General features: G+C 46.3%; 1 protein-coding gene across 1 annotated transcript in view; it reads left to right on the top strand.

Moving 5' to 3' along the window:
• SERGEF (secretion regulating guanine nucleotide exchange factor) overlaps nucleotides 1-20,130 on the top strand; it is a gene marked incomplete at both ends in the record, with an annotated part of 254,122 nt that extends 233,992 nt beyond the window's left edge. The window contains one exon of the mRNA XM_080719834.1: nucleotides 19,802-20,130. Coding sequence (XP_080575960.1) covers nucleotides 19,802-20,130 — 329 coding nt within the window. The remainder of the gene's footprint in view (nucleotides 1-19,801) is intronic.
• Between the last annotated feature and the right edge of the window lie 6,039 nt (nucleotides 20,131-26,169).

Below are 26,169 nucleotides of genomic sequence, written 5' to 3'. Positions count from 1 at the left end.
TATCACAGCACTTGGGAGACTGAGAAGGATCACAGGTTCAAGGTCACCCTCAGCAACTTAGCAAGACCCTGTTTCAAAATAAAAAATTTAAAAAAAGACTGGGGGAATAGCTCAGAAATAGAATACCTCTGGGTTTAATCCCCGGTAACCCCCATACACACACACACACACACACACGCAAACGCACACACATGCACACACATACATGTATACAAAAGTTTTGGGAACGTAACTCAGTGGTAAATCACTCCTAGGTTTAATTCTAGTACCCTCGCACAGACAGATACACACACAAAATTTATTATAAAAATAATATATGAACTAGGTGTGGTGGTTCATGCCTGTAATCCCAGTACTTTGAGTACAGCCTCAGCCAAGTAGCCAGACCCTCAACAACCTAGCAAGGCCCTGTTTCAAAACAAAAATTTAAAAATAAATAAATGTAATATATGGTCATTAAAGACAATTTAGATAATAGAGGAAAGTTTTATGTAAAAGGCAACAAATTGAGGGATATTCTTAGCCCTCTAAGAAATACCCCTGTAAGAAAGTTGATATCCTGTGGATAAGAGCTTTCAGACTAGTGGTTCTTTCAACTCTGAAATGCCTTCTGGATGTTTAGCTACAGAGAGTAGAAGAGGAACAATTGTTAGACGCCCAAAGGACTAAATATAATCCTATAGGCTTTAAGTAGTTACTACTACTACTACTACTACTATTACTACTACTACTACTACTACTACTTGTTGGCATTTGCAAAATTGCCTCCAGATAATTAACTATTTTTCATAACTGTTCTTATTTGATTATCTAATCATTAGAAGAATTTTGTAAGGTAGGGAAAATAAATATTGTCATTGTTTTCAGGTGAGAAATTTGAGCCCCAGAGAAATTAAGTAATTTGCCCAAGATTATGCATCTAGTAACTAGGAGAGCTCCTGATTTCAAACAAATACTTGTCATGAAGAAAGCAGAAGGCACTTAATAAACTTTTGTGGAGGAATGAATGAATACATGCATGCCAACTCTAGAGAAGGCTCTAGAAAGCATCTGGTCCAGTGTTTTCCAGAGGGCTCTGGGAAGCTGGAAGAGTCCATGGAGCCAGCTGGAAGTTCTGGGAGGCTGAGCAGATGGAGCTCTGTGCCCCTCACCCCTGCTCCATCTAGATCTGCTTCAGTGTTGACTGTTTTGTGCACCGGAGTATTGAAAACAATCTAGCTGGTCTATCTCTTATGGCAATAGTTTTCAAATTCTGGAATGTATCAGAATCTCCCTTGGAGAGTTAGTCTAGGGTGGGCACCAGAACTTTGACTGTGCACAAGTGCAAATGGTCATCAGGCCACCTTTGGGGGAAATAGTGGCTGCCTCCTCAGAGTCAGGGAAGGTAAGACCCAGGGAGAAGCTAGGCAGTACCCCTGGTCATGCAGTTCTACAGGATACATGCCCCACTAGGCATCTAATACAGGAGTACCTCATCTGCTGCCCTTCCCCTGTACCACAACAGCAACTGAGCCAGAAAACACTGACACAGCAGAGAATAACAAAACAGTTTCCATAGCAATGCTCAGTGGCTTGTGCCTGTCAAGGGTGCCTCAGACAAACACCAATCTGAACCCTCAGCTAGAACTGTGTGAAATGTTACCTACTTGGCCCACACCGGAGGTACTGAAGGATGGGAAGAAGGAGAAAGGTGTCATGAGCCCTCGTACTGGGAGCTTCTCCCACATTCACTAATAGCTGGTAGCAAGATGAACTGGACCAAGGAGGGCTAGGAACTGAATCTTGGACAGGAGACGTGGGGCTATCCCAGCAGCAGAAGGGAAGATGGGGGAAGGAAGCAAGTGTCATGAGCATGTATCATGTGATAGACTCTGTACTGGGTACTTTATGCTTTTGTTAAAAAACAAACAAACAAAAACAAGGGAAAGATCATCACCCTTATTTACAGATGAAGAATGCTCAGGCATTCACAGCAGGTGAGAGAGGTGATCTCAGACCCAAGCCTGTCTGGCCCCATAGCTGCTGAGCAGCAGGGCAAACAGTTGTTTCCAAAATTTTCTGACCCACTGAGTGAGGACTTGAGTTATGTACTGTCCAGCTGACTCTTCCTTGTCTCAGGAAGGAGAGGGCCAGTCTCTAGGAGGAAGGATGGATAGGTGCCCATTCGAAAAGCTGGGCTAAACTAGGCCAGACCCCCCACACACACACACAAACTAGGTGGCCCTAGAACTAAAGGGGAGTCTACTCTGATGTCTAGCTTTGATGTCTCCCGAGGTTCTCTACAAAATGCCTACACTGTAGTTCTTTTGGATTTGTGACCCCTGTGAAGAGCCTGCCCAGCTCTTTGATCTGGCTTCCTTTCAAGGGAATGAGCCCTTTCTGGGGTAAGAAACAGCTATTTATTCCAAACAAATATTTATCAAACACTTCTTTTTGGGGGGTTACTGGGGATTGAACTCACCGGCATCACCTCTAATCCCCCATCCCTATTTTATTATTTTTATTTTGAAATAAGGTCTTGCTAAATAGCTTAGGGTCTCACTAAGTTGCCAAGACTGGCTTCGAACCTGCAATCCTTCTGTCTCAGCCTCCTAGGTACTGGGATTATAAGCACGCATCACTATGCCCAGCTGCAACACCATTTATGTATGTATAATTGTCCTAAGTGCTGGGATATAGCAGTTGAATAAAATGAGATTTTTATTTTCAGAAAGGTTTTGTAGCAAGGAGACAATTTTATAATAGGGCATTATGTAGAAAATAATTATAAGGAAAATAAGCAGTGTTGGGATGTAAGGATAGAACTGGATGATCAAGGAAGGCCTCTCAGAAGGTGACATTTGAACTAGGACCTCAGTGAAGGGGAGGAGGGAGCTACACTGTTATCCAGGGGAAGTGTTCCAGGCTGAGGGGACAGCCAGCTGAGGCTGCAGCTGGAAGCACAGCAGGCCAGCGGGGGCACAGCAGGGAGACCCTGTGGCTACAGGGCTGTGGGTGAGGATGAGAATGAAGCTGTGACATCAGAGAAGTAGCCAGGACTAGATGGCAGATGACCTGATAGACTAAGGCCTGGACCTCGGGTTTTCTTCTGAGTTAGCATGCCATTGGAGGACTGAATCTGTGTGCACATATGCCAGCCTCCGCCTTAGAACCTCTACCCCCTGTGTGGAAGGAGAATGTGTTCCTTCTGACTGAGCCCACAGGAAGCTGAACAGTCCCAACTGGGGACAAGTACAGATATGGAGGCAGGGCCCATAGGGACTCCCCAGGCCTCCCCCCTTCAGTTGAGTGTGTGTGTGTGCTTTCCTCAGGGCCAGGCATAAGGGCCTCCCAGGGCTGCCTATTCCACAGGCCCTTATTTCTGGCTGGCCTCACACTGCCTAGGCATTTGGAGATGTCCCCAAGACAGCCTGGCAGCAGGGTCCACGCCATTTCTTCTTCAGATACTGCATCCTTTGGGAATGCCACCTCTCCCACCGATACCTGCCCGGGGAGAGAGCACTGTGCCTGTGCGTCCAAGCCCAGCAAGTCCTGGCCACGCCGCAGGATTGGGGGAGAATGCTGCTTCCAGTGAAGTGGCTGTAATTATCCAAGATGGCAATTTTCCTTTCAAACATTGTTTTTTATGAAGTAGGACATTCATAAAGAAATGTATTTATTAACCTATGTCATATGCATGTATCCTAGGCATGCATGCACTTCATTCAAGAAAAAGCAAAAACAGAAGCTGTAATTTAGAGCAATGAAGGCCCGTGGTGCCTCCTGGGCTGCCCACTGCTCATGCAGCAGCTCCCACCATTGTCATCCATTCTCCAGTTCTCAGGCTTCTAATCTCCTAGGCTCGCCAGTGGTCTCTACTTGGAGAATGGATTCCTTCATTCATGTCTAATAGGCATCTTAAAATGTCCAAAACAGAACTCGTGGTTTTCTCCCTAAGCTTATTCCTCCTGCAGGCCTGCTCAACTTCATAAATAGAAACGCTCTCCTCCCATGACTCAAGGAGTCCGTCCTGATTCCTGTCTTTCATTCACTTCCTATATACCACTCATTAACAAGGCCTAAAAACTCGACTTCTAAAGCAGAGTGTAAACGTGTCTGTTTCTCTTTGCCCTGTGGCTGCCAGGCTGCTCTGAGTCTATCCTCTGCTGCCTCCTCTGCAGTGCGGTGACCTCCTAAGTGGGCTCCTTCATTCTGCCCTTGCAATCCAGCCTTCAGAGAAGAGAGCAGCCTTTTCAAGTAAGTTAGTGCTGATTGTTCCCTGCTTGATGACTTCTCTGCAAGCTGAGGCTTTTCAGCAGGCATCGCAAAGCCCTCTTCCCTACCTCCCCAGCCCTCCACCTCTTAATTCTGTGGCTCCCACCACCATGGCTGGCTTCCTTTGCTACCTGGAGCTGGCTACTTCCTGCTTCTGGCCTTTGTATTTTTTATTTCTCTGCCTGTCAGAGACTGCCTTACCCAAGAAGACTTCCCAACCTCCTGCCCTTCTGAGTCATAACACTGTTTGACTCCCTCATAACCACTCCCCCTTCTTTTGTATTGGAGATTAAACCCAGGGACATTCTACCTTCAAGCTATGCACTCCAGCCATTTAAAAATATATATATATTGCTGGGCGTGGTGTTGCACGCTTGTAATCCCTGTGCTTGGGAGGCGGAGACAGGAGGATCGCTCAGGTTCGTAGCCAGCCTCGCTGGTGTAGGAGACCCTGTTTCCAAATTTTAAAAATATATAAAAATGGGTCTGGGAGTGTAGCCTGGAAGTAGAAGGGTTTCCAGGAACCCCAGTACACCCCCCCCAAAATATATATATATATATATTTTGAAACTTGGTCTTGCTAAAGTTGCGAAGGGTGGCCTCAAACTTTAAATCCTCCTGCCTCTGCCTCCTAAGTTTTGGGATTACAGGCATGAGCCACTGTATCCAGTTCTGTTATAACTGTTATCACTGATTTGTATATCTACTTGCTTGTTGCGCCCACATTGGAGTTATATAAGCCCCTTGAGGACAGGGATTTATGTCTTGTTCAATACTGTATACTCTGCAACTAGAACTACGTTTGAATATTGTGGGCATTCTATGATTATTTCTCCAGTTACTTATTCATCAACTCTGGCAAATAAAAAGATAAGTAAGGCAAAACATAGAGGACTTTTAGGTCAGATAAACCTTTCAGTATGATGTGCGTATGATGTGGGTTGAGTAGCCCATATCTGATATGCTTGGGACAAGAAGTGTTTCCAAGCTATACCCTCAGCCCTACTTTTTTTATTCTTTTTTTGAAACAAGGTCTCACTAAGTTGTGGAGGGCCTCACTAAATAGCTGAGGCTGGCTGCGAACCTGCGATCCTCCTGTCTCAGCCTCCCAAGTACTGGGATTACAAGTATGTACCACCATGCCAGTAAGATTCAAGGGTTTTTTTTGTATTTTGGAATATTTTCATATGAATAATGAGATATTTTATGAATAAGACACAAATCTAAACATGAAATTCACTAAATTTCCCTAATACCTTATAGCCAGAATATAATTTTACAGTCTTCTTAGTGTGTCTACATTTTGACTGTGACCCATCTCAGGAGTGCAGATATGGAATTTTCCATTTGTGGCATCATGTTAGTACTCAAATGTTTCAGATTTTGGAGTATGGCAGATTCAGATTTTCCAGTAAGGTAATACCTGTACAAAGGCAGATATATGTCATTATACATTTGTCAAAACCCATTGAATGTACAACACCAAGAATGGACCCTAATGTGCACTTTGCATTTGGAGCAATAATGACGTGTCTTTATAGGTCCATTGATTGTAAGACATGCACCATTCTGATGCTTGGATACTGATGGTGGAGGGAGGGGCTGTGAATGTAGTAGGGTGGGGAGTGTATAGGAACTATTTGTACTTCCTGCTTAATTTTTCTGTGAACCTAAAATTTATCTTAAAATGGTCTATCTAAAAGGAAAATATATATTAATCTAAATATATTAAACTAAAAGTATTGATGCACATTTTTTCCTAGTCTATACTATCACCTTTGTGTGCATGTGGTACTGGGAATTGAACCCAGAGGTCACTCTACCACTGAGCTACATCTCCTGTCTTTTTTAAAAAACAATATATATTATTTAATTTTTAATTTTTGATAGGGTCTTAGTTGCTATGGCTAGCCTCTAACTTGCAGTCCTCTTGCCTCAGTCTTCTGAGTATCTGGAATTACAGGTGTGCACCAACACACCTAGCTTATTATAATTTTTTGTGTGTGTATATGGTACTGGAGATTGAACCTAGGAGCATTTTCAGCCCTATTTTATTTTGATTTTGAAACAGGGTCATGCTAGTTTGATGAGAGTCTAACTACTTGCTGAGACTATCCTTGAATTATGATCCTCCTGTCTCAGCCTCCCAAGTACTGAGATTACACACCCAGCTTTACTATATTTTTTTGTATTGGCATGAAGTTTACTAAATGTTACTGTTCAGTTACACACACACACACACACACACACACACACACACACACACACTGTCTACATGGTCATTCTGGGCTCACCTTTCTGGAGCCCTCGTTCTCTTGTGCTGTCACTGGGATGGGTGCTCAGCCACCTAACCTAGCGCTTGTGCTGTACGGGAGCCTGGTTGATATGAAATAAGAACTGAACTTAACAGCATAGCACCAAACACAAGGCAGGTCTTCAGTAGGCATTTATTCAGTGACTGGAAGCCCTGGGGAGAATTCCAACTCGGGTTTTTGTCAATCATCTACTGTCATGTGACCTCTAGTGCCCTTATCCTCCTGTATATGGATTCTTCTAGACCTTCTTAACCCTCCTACTCTTTGCTCTAATCCCCCAGCCTCCCCTCCTGCATACTAATGACGCCCAAACAAGCTGAGGGAGGACAATGTAGGTAGACCCTGGTGATGAGGGCTCCAGGAACTGCAGCAGTCCAGCTGCTCCTGGACCTAGGGTGTATCCAAGCCCCTGTCTTCTGTGGGTACCCCTCAGAGATCACTACATTTGCTTAATATGGTGATGCTTAGTGAAGACAGCTGGGAAGGTCTAACCAGGTTTGAAACGCAAGCACACAGGCCAGGCCAGGAGAGGCATAGTATAGTAGATCATGCAGAAACCATCGAGGAATGTCCACAGTCCAGCCAGAGTCAGCAGCCCTGAACTAGAAACCAGCTAATATCATGATCTCAGGCTGTGCCAAAGAGGTGGAGCCTCTAGGATGTGTGCATCTTAGTGGATTCATCATCTTTGGAGCCCTTGGCCAGTTCTGGGTATTACCTGAAACCTGCTGAGAAAGGGGCCCCAGCTGGCAGGGGATAGGCTGTGTGTGCCACTAGGTCTCCAAAGGGAGGCTATGTAACTTGCAGTGAAGAAATCGTAGAGGATAAGAGAGCTCTGTGCAAATACCTGACCAGATTGAAATCTGAAGGTGCCTATACCAGTGCCCTACTGCTCCATCTGCCAGGGCCAGACTCACTTTGGCAGCACTAGGCCCCACATCAAATCTGCTAGTCTACAGCTAACACTTGCCCCACATCTCAGGCTATGCAAGTTTCTGGACCTCTCCCAGCCTGTTTCTTCATCCATAGAGTGTGATCAAGACACCTTCTTCCCAGGGTTGCTGTGTTAAATAAGATGGGTCACTCAAAATCCCACAGTAGCATGCATGATCATAGGAATCCCCAGAAAGGGTTCATTTGGTTTTCTACCCTTCTCCTGGGGCAGCCAAGAAGCCCAGAAAACCAGCAGTTAAAACAGAGAAAACAGAACTAAGAAAGCCAGTCTTTAGGGAGGATTTCAGTTGTTTATAAAACAGGCCAACACGTTTCCACCTCGTAAGTTCTAAATCCGTCATCCTCAGCTCCCCAGATCTAAGAATAGTCACCCAGTAGAGCCAGCGTGCCATAGCACGCTCTCTCTGCAGGTGACTGAGGAAATGTGTCCACAGCAGCCTGGGTACCTCCTACTCCTGGGGGAGGCGGGAGCACTGGCCTCTGCCTCTTCCCGCCCTGCTATTCCTGAACCTCACCCAGACTCAGTCTCCTCTTCCATACAGACTTGATCCAAATGCCCGCCTCACTGGGCTGCTCCAATGGCTCAATGAGATGCCTGCCCTGATGCAACAGGGGCAGTGGAGAGCAATGGGAAAACCAGCGGGGTCTTTGACACTGCATTGCCCTGCTGTGGGCCTCAGTTTCCTCCTACATAAAGAAAAAGAGATGGATGGAGTTCCAAAGAGATTTCAGAGCAGTCCCCAGCCTTGAAGCTTCAAACCCATCAATTCAGTACATGCTGGGTAGTGTGTATGTGTGTGACAGGGGTGGGGGTATTTGGGATTGAAACCAGGGGCATTCATCTCTGACCTATAGCCCCAGCCCTATTTTAGTTTTTACTTGGAAACAGGGCCTTGCTAAGTTGTGAGGCTTGTCTCAAACCTGCAATCTCCTGTCTCAGCCTCCCAAATACTGGCACCACCGTGCCCAGCTCACATTTTTATTTGTCATCTGTGTGGTTTGCAGGAGGCAGCTGGAGAAGTGAGTCGTCCTCCATGCTGCCCCCCCTCTTTCCTTTTTCTTTTTCTTTTTCTTTTTCTTTTTCTTTTTCTTTTTCTTTTTCTTTTTGTGTGTGTGTGGTTCTGGAGATTGAACCCAGAGGCATGACATTCTACCTCCAAGCTACATCCCCAGCACTATTTTATTCCTTATTTTGAAACAGTCTCACTAAGTTGTAGAGGGCCTCGCAAGTTGCTGTTTGTCTCATCACAGCCTCTGCCCACTGTGGGATGTCCTCACCAGTAGGGGGATTGGGACCTCCAGGAGGATACCTGCTGCATCCCAGGGCAGCCTTCTTGTCACTACAGAGTTCTTTCTGAACTGAGCAGAATCTGCCGTTCTGTGGCTCCTTCTCCCACCTCTGTGGGTTCTCTTTTGGCCTCATCGTTTGTTCATCCGTTCATCCATTCATTCACCCACACACAGTATGTATTGAGCTTTTCTGTGCTGGGATACAGCAGCAAACAAGAGTCTCTACTCTCACAGGACTTGTGTTGTGATCAGGAGGGAGAAATAATAAACAGTAAAATAATAACAGTAGTAATAATAATAGGAGGAGGAGAGTAGGTAAAGAGATAGAGGAGTGGGGATAAATTGCTATCTCATATTGACTGGGAAGCCTTCTTAGATAAGGTAACATTAAATAAATAGCTGAACATTGTGAGAGAATGAACCTGTGGAAATCAAGGGCAAGGGCAATCCAGATAGCTGGGTCAGCAGGTTCAAAGGCCCTGACACGAATCCTGTTTGAGGAACTGAAGTAAGTTTGTCACTGCAGTGATGCCAGCAAAGTGGAACTCTGTGGGACATGATGTCAGAGGGAATGCTGGGGCCACTGAGTGCTTGTTGTAAGAGGAAAAGCCACAGGAGAGCTCTGAACAGAGCAGGGCTGTGTCTGACTTTGGTTCTGACAGGATCACTGAGCTGCGGTGCGGAGAATGGACCATGCCATGCAGTAGGGCAGCAGAGGGCAGTCGGGAAGCCCTTGCAAGGACCACTGGGAGGTGATGGGGCTGATGGGGTGTGGCCAGATTCCTGCCTTACTGCAGATCTTCCTAAATCCCTCCTCTCCAGGCCCATGTCTTTCCTGACCTGGTGGACAGCCACAGCCTCCTCGATGGCCTCCTTGCCTCACCCCCTATCCACCTCTTCCCCCGTTCTCAGGGTAGCCATGAATCCTGGTCTGAAGGAAACCCAGGCCAGCCTGCCCCCATGGCAGCCTACTCTGCAGTAGTTTGGGCCACTTACCCAGAACATCTCAGAATACTCCCTGGTTCAGAAATGGCATCTTCCTGCTGCCTCAGCTTCTGCTTTGAATCCTCAGTGGCCCCAGAAGGTGATAAATAATTATTGAAAGAGCCAGCACTGACCGCGCCTCTTTCCCCAGCCAGGCCCAGTGGACCATTGTCCTCATGGCCATTTTCTATAGGAGCTGCTCCTCGGCTGGGTCATTGTGACCAGGGACAGCCTAACTGCTCTCCACTCCTCAGGCCCGTGGCCAGGAGGCGGATCTGGCCATAGACCAGGGAATAAAGATAAGCAGCCAGGCACAGGAGCAGGGTTAGTGGCAGCAGGCCTCAGCAGGCCGTGTGCCCGCCCTTCCCGTGCTGTTCTCCAGAAGAGCAGGGACTCAGAGATCATGGCAGGGAAGGCCTGGGATCATGTTCCTTTGCAGCCACTTCCTAAGTGTCCATCCCGTGCACCTGAGGACTGATCGATGAGCCAGGCTGCTTCAAGCACCCACAGAGTGGGAAGACAGTTACATGTAGAAATATCTGTTGAACCAGAAGTGGGTATTGTGGATGCTTAGAGAGCTCTTGATACCTTACAAGCTCAGATGAAGTGTAACCTACAGCCTCCCACCATCCCCACATGACCCAGCCCTACACCCAGACACACTATGCCTCTCCAGCAAAATAAACCATTAGGGTCCATGAAGGTAGCTTGGAGTGAGCAAATTTCACTGGGCATTCTCTGTTTAAGACTAGTGAACATTTTTTTTTTCTTGGTACTGAGGATTGAACCCGGGTGCATTCAGTCTTTAAGTCACACCCCAAGCCCTATTTTATATTTAAACAAAGTCTCAATCAGTTGCTGAGGGTCTTACTAAGTTGCTAAGACTGGCCTCCAACCTGCTATCCCCTTGTCTTAGCCTACCAAGTACTGGGATTACAGGTGTGCACCACCATGCCTGGTAAGATTGGTGAACTTTTACTCATCCTTTGAAATCCAGTTAAAAATTAAACTTGGAACTTTCAGTGGCACCAACCTCCTGTCCTCAGTAGAGCACATCTTCCTTTCCTCTGCGCTACCTCTGTCTCTTAGAAGTATGCTGTTATTTTTAATCATCCTGTGTCATTACTTGTTAAAATATTTGAACAATACACAGCAAAGAAAATGACATACTTCCCCCTCCAACTTCTCTGTCTCTTCTTCAAAGACTATTCTCAGGTTGGGGTGTATTCTTTAGGATCTATACATATAAACTACACAGGGACTTTATATAACTTGAATCACATTCTTTCTCTACATTGTTCTGCAACCTATTTTCTCTTAGACATGTCTTTGATACCTACCCATGTCAGCCTATTGAGCTCTACCTCATTATTCTCAATAGCTGTGCATTATTTAACGGTAAGGCCAAGTCCTAGTTTATTGGAACATTCCTCTATTAATGTGCATTTGGGGGTTCCCTAATCTTCTGTGATTACAAATGGTGCTACCATGAACACCATTGTGTGGGGCTCCATGGGTTACCACCTTTTCCCATGGCTGCCTTCCCCAGTAACCTGAGACTCTAAACACACAAATGCAGCTTTTCTCTTTGTGCCTTGTTGTCCCACGTCAGGCCCAAGACACAAAAGGTGTCCACACGATGAAATGAACAGATTCAGTACAGGCTAGAGCAGGACCACGTGAGTGGCCCAGTGACCTCAGGAGGCAGGAGCAGCCTGTAGGGCTGGAGCAGTGAGTTGGGGAAGGGGGAGTGAGGCCCAGAGGGACAGGCCACAGAGGGTCTGGAGTACCTACTATGGGGCCTAGACTCTGAGGCCTAGATGGTAGGGACAGAAAATGTTGCCTGGAGGACCTAATCCAGGCCCTGTTTGGACCTGATTGCCCCCACTTAGGCCAGCCCAGCAGTGCACAGGATAGAGTAACTGTTGCAGTTGTCCAGGCAAGAGGGGGAGCAGCTGAACTCTACCCCATCCCCACGTTGCACCTAGACATGGAGCACTCCAGGAGGTCTGGCTTCTGGGCTCTCACTTGCTGGTCCTCGTTCACAGCAGGGACTCTAGGGACCATCCCACCAATCCACCAATCACTATCAGGAGCCTGGGCTTCCTGTTGAGCTCGAGGGCTGGACACTCATGAGCGTGCCCCAGATCTGCCTGAATCCATCCTCCCTGGCAGGCACCAGCTTCCTGAGCACAGAGCCTTCCTGTGTGCCTGGCATTCAACCTTTGCCCTCCTCTCTCCGCCTGGTATTGCACAGGAGCAGCATGCATGTGGCCAGGGTCCTGCAACTACTTGGAGAAATTTTGAACCCCTGACTCCTCTGGCCACTCTCCCCCAGCGCTCACCAACTGCAGAGGGGCCAGGGAAGCTTCCATTCACTTCCCATCACAGATCCTCTCCCCACATAGGCTGTTCCTCTGTCCTTTGCTTAATGCATAGAAGCAGTGCTCAGGCTTAGGAGGACAGTATAACCAAGGAGGTCCTGTAGGAGACACAGGGCCTATTCTCGTAGGTGCCACTTCTTCTACCTGTGTTAACCCGCACGGCTCCCATCGCCTCTCTAGAAAACAGGGATGGTATCAGATTGCTCCTCCAAGCTTGTTGTGAGCGCTCAACAAACTCATCAAGTTCCAATCATAGGACCTGAAACATGAGTATCCAGGGATTCTGTCATCGTCTGTCACGGGGCTTGGAACTAGTGAAGGAGCTTGAGATTGGGGAGTTCTTGATTCTAGTCCTGACTAGAATGGCTGTGTGGCCACAGATCAGTCATTTTCCATCTTTGAGTTTACTCACCTCATCTATAAAATGGAGGTAAAAATACCTCAGAAGGCTGCCTTGAGAATGAAGGTGACATCTTTAGGAAACAAAGAAGCACCATTCCTAGGTTGCCCCCGCAACCTCATGGTCAGAAGTGGTGGCCACAATTCCAGCTATCACATCCATATTGCTAGTGACAGGATGGAGGAGAAACAAGAAAGGCCAAAGGGCATATTCCCCCAACTCTCTTTCAAGGGAGATATTACAGAACATTTCAGCCTGAGCCTCATTGGCCACACCCAGCTGCAAGGGAGGCTGGGAAATGCCATCTTTGTTCCGCAGTTCAGAAGACAGCCAAGAAGCTCTGCCACACATGTCAGGTGTTTTTCCCTCCTAGGCACAGCCCTCCAGCAGACACGCTCCCCCCTCCCTTGCTCTGGGCTACAGTCCCAGCACCATAAGGCCCTGAGAGGACCCAGGTTGCCAAGAAGCTCAGGCGAGTGTCACAAGGCCCGAGCAGATTTGGCCACTGTGTCCAGCTTGTGCCAGGACCCTGCCAGCCTGAGGTTCCGCTGCCCGCAGGGCTCTTAGGCTGAGTCGTGTCATGGGCCACGAGCTCTGTCACTCACCACAGGCTTGACTGAGCCCCATGGACAGGGAGCCTTGACTCCAGGAGGCTGGGGAGCCCCTTGGTCACTGCAGAGCTCTCTGCCCTCAAGCCAGCAAAGCCTATCTCCATCAATCAGGTGGGAATGTGGGGTCCTCAAGGACCTGGCGTGCGCCAGGCACACTGCAGAGAGTTCTCTGTAAGCTGGAAGTCATCCTCTCGCCCACCTGCTTTGGAAACTGGATGTTCTGTCCTCTAGCTGGCTGAAGGAGAGGCTCACCACAGACTGCGCTCCTTTCTCCAGCTCCTATAGGAACACAGCCTGCATGGCAGCCACTTGCCAAGCCAAAGAGCTTTCCTTCTTCACTGCATCCAACACGTGGCCCCAAGTGAGGCATGTGTGGGGGTGACGGGCCGTTCTGAGGGGGCTCATGACTGAAAGATGTCCTTCCGCCAGGGAGATGAGCACCCGTTTGCTTTCTGAGCATAACTCCTCAGTTGTTTGCTGCAGGGGGTTGTTCAAAACATTTGGAAAGCCCACACTTCTATCATTCCACCCTGAGCCTTCCCATCTGCCGCCGCCCTCCTCTCCTGTGTGCCTTTTGCCGCTGGCTTGGCCTTCCTTGCCATTTTACCCCACCCAGGGTCTGCCTCCTGTGTGAGTATGAGCTGTTGCCATGTGTCAGGCACTGCTCTGGGACATTAATCTTCCTCTTGGAAACCCTGTGAGGTAGGTGGGGACCTAAGTGCCGTCCTCACACAAATGTGAGGTAATGTGAGGCCCAGGACAGCAGCACGTGGTCCATAGTAAATAATACACTGGATAGTAGGTCCCTCCCAGAGGCCAGCAAACTGCCCACTCTGACCTGGGGCCTGTTTTTATATGAAGTCACCAGGTATGAATGACTTCAAAAGAGTTGCAAAATAAGAGAAGCATGTGACAGAATTTAACATGGCCTTCAAACCTAAAAATGTTTCCTACTTGCCCTTTATAGAATAAGTCTGACACACCCAAGCACACAATGTGCAGAGTTTAGTACATATTTGGAGGCCATACTACCTGGATTCTAGAACCACAGTCTTGTTATCTATAAAATGAAAATTGTGTATTGAATGTGGCTGCCTAATAGAGTTGTTAGGATTAAAACATATAAAGCACATAACCCAAGTAAGCTTTCTTTGGAAGTATTAGGAAGAGATTTCTAGGCCTTTGCCAGGCTTCTCAACCCAGCGAGCATGGAAGTCCTGGCTCTGGGCCTCCAGGCCTCTAGCTATCCCAGCCCTGAGCATGGCTTCCTTAGAGCATATTCCCTTTGGCAGGAAAAGAGGGACTTGCCAGCTGCCCATCCTGCCTTGTCCTGCTGGGAGGTCATCTCTGCCTTCCTCCCACCCCATCCCCGCTGACAGTCAGCTGCGCCACTCACCAGGGTCGGGCACAAAGCCCACACCAGGTGCCTGACTGGACCTGAAGGTACTGAGGCTCCTCCACTCCCTGCCACGTGCCTGAGATCACCTGGGCTGCAGCGCCTGGTTGACAGCGGGAGACGGCCCGCGCCCAACCTCTCGCTGTGCACTTCCTTGCTTCCTCCTTTGCAGGCCAAACGACAGACATCTGTGTTTCCCCAAACCCAAGCTCTTGACCAGTGATTGCCTTCCTATATGGAAGAAGGACAGGAAGTGTGATCCTGGGGCCCATCCAGCCTCCCTCCTTGAAAGAGTGGGCTGCAAAAATTTTAGGTGAATAATTAGCTAATTATAAAGATTTAAAAGTCACATATCAGAAAATCAAGTGAATGTGTTCTGATCTGGATAAAGATAGGCATTCAGTTCTTATCAGCAATGGAAGAAACTGAACATAAAAGATTAATAAATTTTACTATATAGATCCTTTAACATATGTGTATTGAAAGGTCTCTAACACAATAATTAAACCAATTGAGAAAAAAGCATTAATGTCAGAGAAATAATATTTATGGCACAAAAAGAATAAGCTTAAAAGTCTTCAAAGCAACAAAGCTCTTAATAGATAACAATAGTTGGAAGTACTTACGTAGTATGTCATGTCAGGTACTGTTCTAAGTATTGTACACATATTTACTCATTTAATCTTTGTAAACAATGAAGATGCTCTTGCCCCATTTAACAGATAAAGAAACTGAGGCACAGAGAACTAAGTAACTTTTTCAAGGTGACACAGCTAATAAATGGAGGTATTGAAAAGAGATTTCTGGATCTTTGCCAGGCTTTGCACAGCCCACCTAGCAGCCGCTTGCTGAGCCAGAGGCCTCGCTGTTGTCATTGCCCAACCGTGGCTCTAAGTGAGGTGAGTAAACAGGAGCTGCAAGGCCATTCTGAAGCGCTGGGGAGCTCAGGACTTAGAGCCGTTCTTCTGCTAGAGGCATGAGTGCTTCTTTGCTTTCTGAGGACCATCAGGTCATCTGAATCTTGGGTGTGAGCACTTAAAATCTTGTATACTAACCAGGAAACAAGATATGAAGCAAGCGAGGGAGGCAGTACAAGTATTTGAAAACTTAAGAATTAATTTTCAACTTTAGCAGTAATCAAAGTACAAGTTAAAACAATGCGATACCATTTTTGTCTTCAAATTAGAAAGGATTTTTAAACATTACAATATTAATAAATACTGGCAATGCAAGAATGAGACAGAGACTCCCACAGATAGCTGAAGTTGTATTCAAGTGGCTTTTCTGAAAAGTATTCTGGCAGCACTCAAAACAGTACTCAGGAGTCTCAAGAATGTCTATACCCTTTGACCAGAAATTCCCATTCTAAGAATCTAATTGAGAAAATAATTAGAGAGAGCAGCAAAGATTCATGCATAAAGATGTTCATAGCAATGCTATACAAAATAATGAAAAATTAGAAACAACCTAAGTATCTGATAATAGGAAACAGGTTAAGTAAATTGTTTAATCTTCATAATGGGCAATTAGGCATCCATTATAAATAAATTTGTATAATAAAAGACACCATAAACAAAGTGTAGAGACGCACTACAGAATTCTGGGAGAAGACACTGCAATGCTCACAATCACAGGGAGAATTATATAAACAAAAGAATACACAAAGAAAACTTACAAATCAGTAAGAAAAAGGCAAACAGCCAAAGAACAAACCAAGCAAAGAACGTAAATAGGCCATCCACAGGAGGTGTGGCTAAGAAACAGGAAGCAAGGCGTGGCTCTATAAGGAAAATGTAGACCCACTAAATATACTTATTAGAATAGCAAGAATCTAAAGGCAAGGTTACAGGGGGAAATTCCTATCCATTACTGATGGCAGTGTAAAGGACTACAGCCACTTCGGAGAGCTACTTGGCTGTACTTAGCAAAATTAAACATGTAAATTGGGCATGATGGTGCATGCCTGTAATCCCAGTGCTTGGGAAGCTGAGACAGAAGAATTGCAGGTTCAGAGCCAGCCTCAGCAACTTAGGCCCTCAGCAATTTAGGGAGACCCTATTTTCAAATAAAAATAAAATAAAACTGAGGGTGTAGCTCAGAGGTAGAATGCCCCTGGTTTCAATAGGAAGGAAGGAAGGAAGGAAGGAAGGAAGGAAGGAGGGAAGGAAGGGAGGGAAAGGAGGGAGGGACATGTTCAAAGATGTTCTTTGAAGTACTATTTATAGTAACAACCATACTTTTATTATTGTATAATATTATTATATGATATATTGTATAAAAGTAGCAACAATTATTATTATTTATTAAATAAATGTCCATCCTAAGGGAAACAAGTAGGATGTGGTTTTACATGATGAGACACTATGAGCAGTTAAAATGAATGAGTTGGATCTATAACTGTCAGCTCAGATAAATGTCTAAGACAGTGCTGAACATTAAGAACAAGTCACACAAAAGTTACACATTTTGGGTGATGCTGTTTTTGTAAATATTACAAATCAATAAGAAAAAGGCAAATGACCAAAGAACAAAACAAGCAAAGAATGTAAATAGGCAGTACATAGGAGACCTGGTTAAGAAGCATGAAGCAATGCTGTGGCTCTCGAATAAAGAAGTGCAAAGGACTAAAGTTACTTTTTAGTATAGCGAGAATCTAAAGGAGATACTTGGAGTGATAGTTACAGATCCAGCTCATTCATTTTAACTGTGGATAGTGTCTCATTATGTAAAATCATATCCTATTTATCTGCTTCCCTTGGGATGGACAGTTCTTTAAGAATAACTGTTGTTACTTCTCATACAACGTTATAACATATATATTATACAACAATAGTAATTCAAATATGGTTGTTATTATGAATAGTACTGCAATTAACATCTTTGAACATGTCTCCTTAGCTATTTGGCTAATAAACATAAAAACAAAATATTACATAGCACTTAAGAACACACATGTAGAAAAACATTCAGTTGTGCAAATAATGTATACCAACTTCAAAATAGTGCTTCCTTTTGAGACAGAGAGATGGACAGAGGAGGGGCTTTGACTTTATTTTCTTTAAGGGAAAGGTTAAAGCAAATATTTCAGAATGTTAACTCACGTTCTAAATTTGGGGGAGGATATGTGTCTCAAATTATTTTCTGTACTTTTCTGCATTATTGAGCTATTTCGAAATCTCATCATTATTTTAACTGACTTTTCTTAATAATTTGCAATACTATCCTATGGAGAAATGTTTGTAGTATAATGTTATGGTGTTTTAAAAAGTAGGACAAGCCGGGTGTGGTGGCGCACGCTTGTAATCTCAGTACTTGGGAGGCTGAGACAGAAGGATCGCAGTTCGCGGCCAGCCTCAGCTACTTAGTGAGGCCCTCTGCAACTTAGTGAGACCCTGATTCAAAATAAAGAATACAAGCCGGGCGTGGTGGCGCATGCTTGTAATCCCCGTGCTTGGGAGGCAGAGACAGGAGGATCGTGCAGGTTCGAAGCTAGCCGCGCACGCTGGCTTAGGAGACCCTGTTTCCAAATAAAAATGTAAAAATAGGTCTGGGAGTGTAGCCCGGAGATAGAAGGGCTTCCAGGAACCCCAGTACCACCAAAAAAAAAAAAAAAAAAAAAAAAACCAAAAAAAAAAACCAAAATAAAGAATACAGACTAGGGCTGGGGGTGTAGGTCAGAGGTAGAATGCCCCTGGGTTCCATCCCTAGTACACAAAACAAAAAGCAGGACAAAATATACACTAATTTACATATTTTAGCTGGGCATGGTGGTACATTCCTGTAATCTCAATACTTGGGAAGCTGAGACAGGAGGATTTCAAGTTCTAATCAGCCTTTGCAACTTATACCCTGTTTCAAAATAAAAAAATAATAATAAAATGGGCTGGCAGTGCAGCTCAGTGGTAGAGGACCCCTAGAGTTCCCAAGTACTTTATTGTGTGTGTGTGTGTGTGTGTGTGTGTGTGTGTGTGTGTAATTATACATACATATATATTGTAAATTTCACAAAAGTTTGAAAGAAATATACAAGATATTCATAGTGCTGAACAAAGATTCTACCTCAGCTTTTTTGTACATTCGTATGTGTTTTCATTTTTTTTCTTGCCATGAAGATGTATTATTTTTATATCTAGAGGAAAACATTAAAATGACTAAAGGAAAGGGTGAGGGCTTCTTCCCTGGAGGACACAGGCCTAGGAAAAAGGCGTGGCAGACGGAAGGCCCTGGTCGTCAGTGCCAGGGCCTGAATGCTGGCATGGCCCTGCCTGGCTGTGTGACTCCGAGTCCCTTCATCCTTTTGTGCATCCAACAAACACTGACTGCGTTCCAGGCACTGTGCTAGAGAATCAGTCACCAAAATCCACCTTCCTCCCCTTACCACAGAGCATATAGCTCATAAGTAGGGAAGTCGACACATCTCCACATACATCACTATAAAGTGAAGGGTCCTCGTGAAGAAGGGGTGCAAGGACAATAACAAGAACCCAGTTTGGGATGGACGCCCAGAGGATCTGGCCTCTAAGTGATTCTTAGAGTGGAATCCAACGCCTCAAGGTGTATGGAACCTCCCAGAAGTGTGGACTTGGAAAGAAAGCACACACATATATATATGGAACTGGAAGAAGCCAGGTTTGGGGTGCAGTGAGTGTGGGAGAGAGTTGTGCAAGGTAAGACCAGCAAGGTACCTGGAGCCAGATCACAGGCCAAGGAAATGCCTCCTGAAGTACCGCAGGAAGTCAGGAAGGAAGGAAGCAAGGAAGTGATGTACAATTAGATTTGCAGTTGTCAGAGGTCACCTGATGCTCTTTGAAAATCAGAGTGTCTAGGTAGTTAGCTGGCTGTTAGCATGGCGCAGATAGGAGAAAACAGTCGTTTGGATGAGGGTGGTGGCAGTGGAGATAGAGATGTGGTAAGGAGATCTTGGACACAGAGACAGCAGGTCTTGGTGATGGATTGTACATCTGGGTGATGGTAAGCAAAGGCTCAAGAGGGATCCAGGACTGGGGCATGAGCAGTTGTGGGGTGGTAGGGATGGGAACCACTGAGACGAGAGCGGTCATGGGGTGGGGACAGTGGGCATGCCACCAGGTGCCATGGAGCATTGGTTTCTGCCTGTGTGCACTGGGGTTCACAGTGGCACCTGTACCTTTAAGGTGAGTGTTCAGCTCTACTGTCCAAACCCACTCTACAGCGGTCTTCCCTTTCCTTCGCAGGTGGGGCATGTCACTCCTGGGGCTGGAACGAGCATGGCATGTGTGGGGATGGCACTGAAGCCAACGTCTGGGCCCCAAAGCCCGTGCAGCTTCTGCAGTCAACATCTGGACTCCTTGTGGGATGTGGAGCTGGCCACTCCCTGGCCCTCTGTCGGCTGTTGGCACACCCTACCCTGGGCCAGGATCCCAAGGTCATCTGCCCTTCCCTGGAGGTCATGGAGGACACTGAATCTCAAGAAGCCATGGACAAAGGGAGAAACAGGAAGGAAAAGCAGTCAGAAACTTCAACCCAAAGCCAATCTGACAGGTCCAGAAATGGAGGACTTTGACAGACAACCTTTAATAAAGTGGCTTTTCCTACCAAGAGTTTTGCCAGAGACTCACTGTGCTGGGTTGTGGGGTTTTCCTGAGAAGCAAGCAGGGGCAACACTGGTTCAGCTAACCCTGAATCAGGACAATGGGTAGCTGCTTGCCCGGTGTCCAGGCTTAAGAGACTGTGTCCTTTCTCCTTAGTAGATGAGAGTGAGAGGCTAGGTCTCCATAAACAGGTATGGAAAGCTAAAACTCCAGACTAAGGCTTCAGCCTCTCCTTGCCTGGTAGAGAAAACATCAAGCCCTAGCCCTGGGGTTGTTTAGGTCCAGCAGCTTTTATTCAGCAAGACAGAGGGTCCCTGTGCCATTCTTGGAGCAGCCACAAGCCTCTGCTGGGCTTTATTCTCCACCCAGAGCTTGTATTTTGCCTGTTGAAGGATACTGAGGTTCTCTGCCTAGAGATTTGGAAAGGGACGCATTCTTGTCTTGATGCCTAGGGCCATGGGAGAAAGCTGGCAGGGGTGTGGGGGAGATGATCAGTGCATAGAAAGATAAATCTTCTGAGGAGACCCATCAGAGGAGATTTCCAGGACAGACAAAGGAGTCTAGAATCAGTGACTCACAGAAGACTTATCTTCATCTAAGCCAAGCAGGACTCTGGAGCCAAACCGTATGACGGTAATGGCCCAGCCAGATAGTTTGAGGGTTGGGGTCTGTGGTGGCTAGGCTCCAGTGGCTTTAAGAAATTACAGAATCCCAAGACATCAAAGCTGGAGGACTCTTAATCACCATCTAGCCTAGTGCCCTTCAAACTGCATTCTTCGGAGCCCTAAGAGTCTCCTGAGAATTCAGTGGCTCCCTGATGGACTCTGGGTCAAGGAAGCCAAGTAGAGAAAGGTCTGGATGCCCATCTCCACCTCATTCAGTGGCTTTTATGTATTACATATTGGGCTTCACATAAGATTTCATGTGATAAGGGAGTGCTTGAGAAAGTTTCAAAACTGCTAATATTATCCAACACTTTCATTGTTCATATGGGAAAACAGAGAGGGACCATCTCAAGGCCATAGACATCACTCATGGTCCAGGGTCCTGAGTGTATGGATGAGGACAACCCTGAGCTTCCCAGGCTTGAACTTAGAGACCACCCACAGCCATTAGCACCTTAAACACCAATGCATAGAGTCCTGCTCCCAATATTGCACCCTGGAAATATGGCTGCCTTGGCTGGCAAAACCCTTGATCCCCACCTCCCAGAACTAACAGAGGCCAGTACAGCTTCTCTGCACACTGAGCTGGGCTGGCTAGAGTGACGAAGGCCACAGAGGTGGCCCAGAGGTGATCCATACTGTAGGAAGGGCAAGGATAACTGTATCCTTAGACTCTTAGAACTGAGTCAGATCCTTCTTGAAGCACGCAGGGCAGCCGATAGTCAGTCCATAAATGGAAGCATGAATGGCTCTTGGCACCAGGAGACACCATAGACTACCCCATCACTTCAGGGCCTTCCTCTCGCCCTTCCTGAGAGAGAGCAGTGTCGACAGAAGGGCTTTCCCTAGGTCACGTCACTGGTTGGCTATGATGAATGTCTGGAAGTACTTGTCATATGATGAGTAACAAGGTATTGACAAGTGTCTCCTGGGTTGTTTTTTTTTTTTTTTCTATACCCCTTCTTTGATTGCTAGTGCTCATTCTCAGACTTTGTAGATATCTAATCCTCCATTACTAATATACCATGAGTTCCATGAAAACAAGGGGCTGGGTCTTGGCCAGTTCTAGGACCCCTTCACCAAGACTTGGTCCTAGTACAGAAGTGCCCAATAAATGCAAACGAATGAATTTATCAGCACACACTTTGACCACCATGCAGTGGGGAGGTTACATGAGTGATACGCTCATTCCTACTCATCTTCTGTTCTATCCCATTTACAAATGTCTGAGAAGTTTGCTATGGATATCATAGCTGTTTGACAGTCAGTTAATGTCAGTATCTTCCACCTGGTTCTCTATTTTGAGAAAATACCCACTCATTTATTTTTTTCAGATCAACTAAGGAAATTAGCCATCACATTCCTCCCATGTGAGAAGGAAGAATGGGGAGAGAAGAGAGTCTGACCCCCCAGAGTGATTGGTGAAGATCCAGCATAAACCAGATGTTGGGGGGATGTTTCCATCCCTACTTGTCATTCTCACTCTCCCTTCCTAATCACAGACACCCCCATCTTCCCTTGACCCCACTACCGCCACTATCCTTGGCCCCAGTGGGTTGTGAGGAGCATCAGACCAACTTTAAATGCAATGGTGCTTGGAAATGATGAATCCAGGCCAGTGTCTCAGAATAAAAGCCTTCCCACCATGCCCCGGGCAGCCTCACCTTCTGGAGCAGGTGACTTAGCAATCACCTAAAGCTGAGAGGTAGCAGTTGGAGTCAGTGGGCAAGTAGTAGGGTATTAGGGTAGGTGGTCTACCTCCTGAGGCACAAATGAGGAACTGCTACAAGATCAGAATCTCATGGTGCCTGGGACACACAGGGAGGTGGGCATGAGCAGAGGGGAGGGGAGGGAGGCTGGCAGCCTTGCAAGTCAGTTGAGGGAGTTTGATGTTCATTCGTAGAGCAGTATTGCAGCAAGAGAGTGAGGTTGTCCAGCTGTGTCTGGGAGAGACTCAAAGCAGATGAGAAGCCGCCTCTTCTGTCGTACCAGGGTGCTTCATAAATAGGGAAGGAGGCCATGTCCTGAGGGTCTTGGATTTAGAACCAGCAACTCTAGTATTCCCATCAGTTCTGCTTCTAAGGACCAGCCCCAGAAAGTCTTCAGTTAGCTTGAGACTATTTAACTTAAGCTCTACAGTTAAAATCTTGACTTCATCATTTATTGGCTATGTGGTTTGGGGATAATTATTTTACCTCTACATACCTTGTTCTCTTGTCTCTAAAATGGGGCTACTGTTGCGAGCTATCATTAGACAATATCTGTAAAATGCCACTGCGCACCCCGGCATGGTAGATGCTCAGTGTGTTTTAGTCTCCTTTCCCCAGTAGCTAACTGTGCTCATTAAAACCTAAGTTCCAAAGCCGGGCGTGGTGGCGCACGCTTGTAATCCCAGCATTCGGGAGGCTGAGACCGGAGGATCGCGGTTTGCAGACAGCCTCAGCTACTTAGTGAGGCCCTCTGCAACTCAGTGAGACCTGGTTCGGTTTCAAAATAAAGAATACAAAATAGGGCAGGGGATGTAGCTGGGAGGTCAAATGCCCCTGGGTTCTATCCCCAGACCCGCAAAACAAAACAAAACAAAAAACATGTTCCAGATGACTTGGAGCTGTTCACCAGAGGCTTTTCTTTGCTGGGTACCATAAACATTATTCTCCCTGCAGCAGCCAGGCTGCTTGGCTTTCACACTGGAGACTTATGAATGATTGCCATAGCCTATTAGCCACATAACTCCTGGGCAGAGGCTCCATTGATTCCATACCTTCGGCCCTTAAAGTTCACAGGAAGTTGAGGCAAGTAATTAAAAGGGGATGAGAAATTATTAGATAAAAATTTAGCATCCATCTTAAGCCTCCCACCCAACTACCCACCCATTGGGTAGATCATTCACCCCGGCCATGCTGGGAGGTGTCAAGGCAACCGAAACCAGCGGGAGACCAGCACTCATTTGTTTGTGGCCCTAGGAAGATTGCTCTCCCCTCTGGACCTCATTTTATCATCTGTAAAATGCTCAGAGGTAACTACCCTGAGGTAGTTGAGGCTCTTTCCACCTGAACATTCTTAGAGTCCCTTAATGTATAGGAAAAGGATTAGATTCTCCACTATAACCCCCCAGCACACACACACACACACACACACACACACACACACACACACACATCAACATCTTGTGAACAACCCAAACAAATCAAGATCCCTAGAAGAGGACTTTACTTTTTCCAAGATGCCCTCAGGCTAACAGGGGTATTCAATGAGGTGGTCCATTGTACCAGGCCTTGCAAGGATACAGCTGGCTAAAGTCCTCAGACCTGACTGTCAAGCCCCTGCCTCTGGCTTCATCAGAAAAGTGGCCTAAGGAGGGAGATGACCACAGTCTTCATGAAGGTGGGGCGGGGGCCCTGACATTCACCCCAGATACTGCGCTCCTATCCATGTCCTCACAGGAGTCTCCTATAAAAGAAGAGCCCTGAACTTCCAAAGAACACCTCTTACTTGGAGGTGGCCTGCATTCTCTCTTCTGTATTTCTTACTTTGTTAAACAAATCTCTATGTCTTTGACTGATATGTGCTGAAATTCTTTTCCATCATGTAAGTCAAGGACCTCGCAGAACCTGAGTTGAGAAATCAACCTCCCATGACAGCCAGATTCAGGGATCCATCAATATTGGCATGATTCATGAAAACGTTTCCATGTCAAGTGAACCCCCTGGAGGATGTACTGGTGTTTATTTCAAGTCTTCAAACACCCTGCTCCTGAGAACTGCTTCCCTTCCCTGGCCCAACAGAATGTGCAGCCCAAGGGGTCACCCTGCCCATCCAACCTGCAGGGGGCAACTTCCTCCATAGGACCCGTCTTCCTCACAGCACGGCAATAGCAAGCACCTCAAGATGGGTCCTTGAAACCAGAGTAGCCACGGCCAGGACTTCCCCCAGTCCCACCACAGCGGACCAGAGGCCAGAGCGGAATCAAGACACTGCCTGAAGGCAATAAAAACCCGAATCCGTGCTTCATCTCAAAAGTCAGCTTTTTATTACCGGGGCCAGGGCCCGGGGAGGTGGTTGAGTTAAAGCTTCGTTGCTCTTTCCAGGAAATGTTGTGAGCTGCAGCGAAAGCTCGAGATGTTGCATTTTTTTTCAACTCAAGCATGTGTTTTTCAAAAATATCATCCTCCCCCCACCCCACCACTAATTTTAGAATCAGACCAAAGCCAAGCTACTGTCCTCTGTTTCTGTTAGGAAAATACTATATTTATTCAAGATGCAGAAGCGTGTCTCTGCAAACCTCCAATTGCTTCAGGAAAACAAATCTGCTTTAGACTATACAGAAACCATGATACAAAATTTATTTCATGCTCAAATTGCTTTGCATAACATTGGGCATGCAGGGTTTTTTTTCTTTTTCTTTTTCTTTTTTTTACTCTGAAGAACTAAATTGCATACAATGCCACGTTGTGCCTTGTCAAGGTGGAGGAGGAATCCCCCTCCTGTGGTCCTGAACTCTGGGTGCTCTACATCCTGGTTTTAAAGTAACACTTGGAAAAATCCATACGGTGCTGATTATTTACTATGAACAAATTGTTATGGAAGTTGGTCGCACTGGATCTACACACCAATAAGATGAGAGAATCAACCTAGGCTAGCCGCTGTCAGGGGTCTTGGAGTTGCAGGCATGCCAAACAGAGGGAAGAAGGCAGCAGTGCGAGTTTCCACAATTCTATTTTGGAGCAAAGTTCTCGGTTTCCATGTCAGAGATGAACTATGAAGTTGAGGTCAATATGACCGATGACTGACGGACTGCCCTTTTTGGAACCTTTACTCTTGATCATGTGTACAAAGAGAGAAGCAATCCATTCCCCCATCCCCTCCTTCCTCCCAGGGTTCTCCACTCCCGGAAATATACAGGTCTCTACAGAACGCTGGTACAGTTTGGCTCCAACAATGTGTGTGAAAGTAAAGAGCTTTGAAAGAAAATAGAGGACTTTTGCTTTTTCTCTTCGTTATTGTTGTTGTTTAGGGTAATCATACAGTTGCAGGGGGTCGGTGGGTTTGGTGTTGCTGGGTTTTCTGTTTAACTTCATGCAAGTCATGCTAAGGAACCCCTCCACCCCCCTCCCCAAATAAAATAAAATTTTAAAAACTGAAAAGAAGGAAAAGAAATCCTCTACGGTCAGTTACCATTTGGCCGTAGGAAAAGCTACGTCCGTCCTAGTACAATGCCTGGGCCACTCGGACTCGTCCGTCCGGCAAACCTGCATGGCGTGAATTTACTCTGTCCGAGGGTGAGGAGGGGCTGCAGGTCCACCCAGATGCTTAATAGCCACCAGTGTCCTCGGCCAAGCCGCCTGG

Source organism: Muscardinus avellanarius, assembly GCF_963383645.1.
Source record: "Muscardinus avellanarius genome assembly, chromosome: 1".
Lineage (NCBI taxonomy): Eukaryota > Metazoa > Chordata > Mammalia > Rodentia > Gliridae > Muscardinus > Muscardinus avellanarius.
This window is presented reverse-complemented; position numbering and strand designations above follow the sequence as displayed.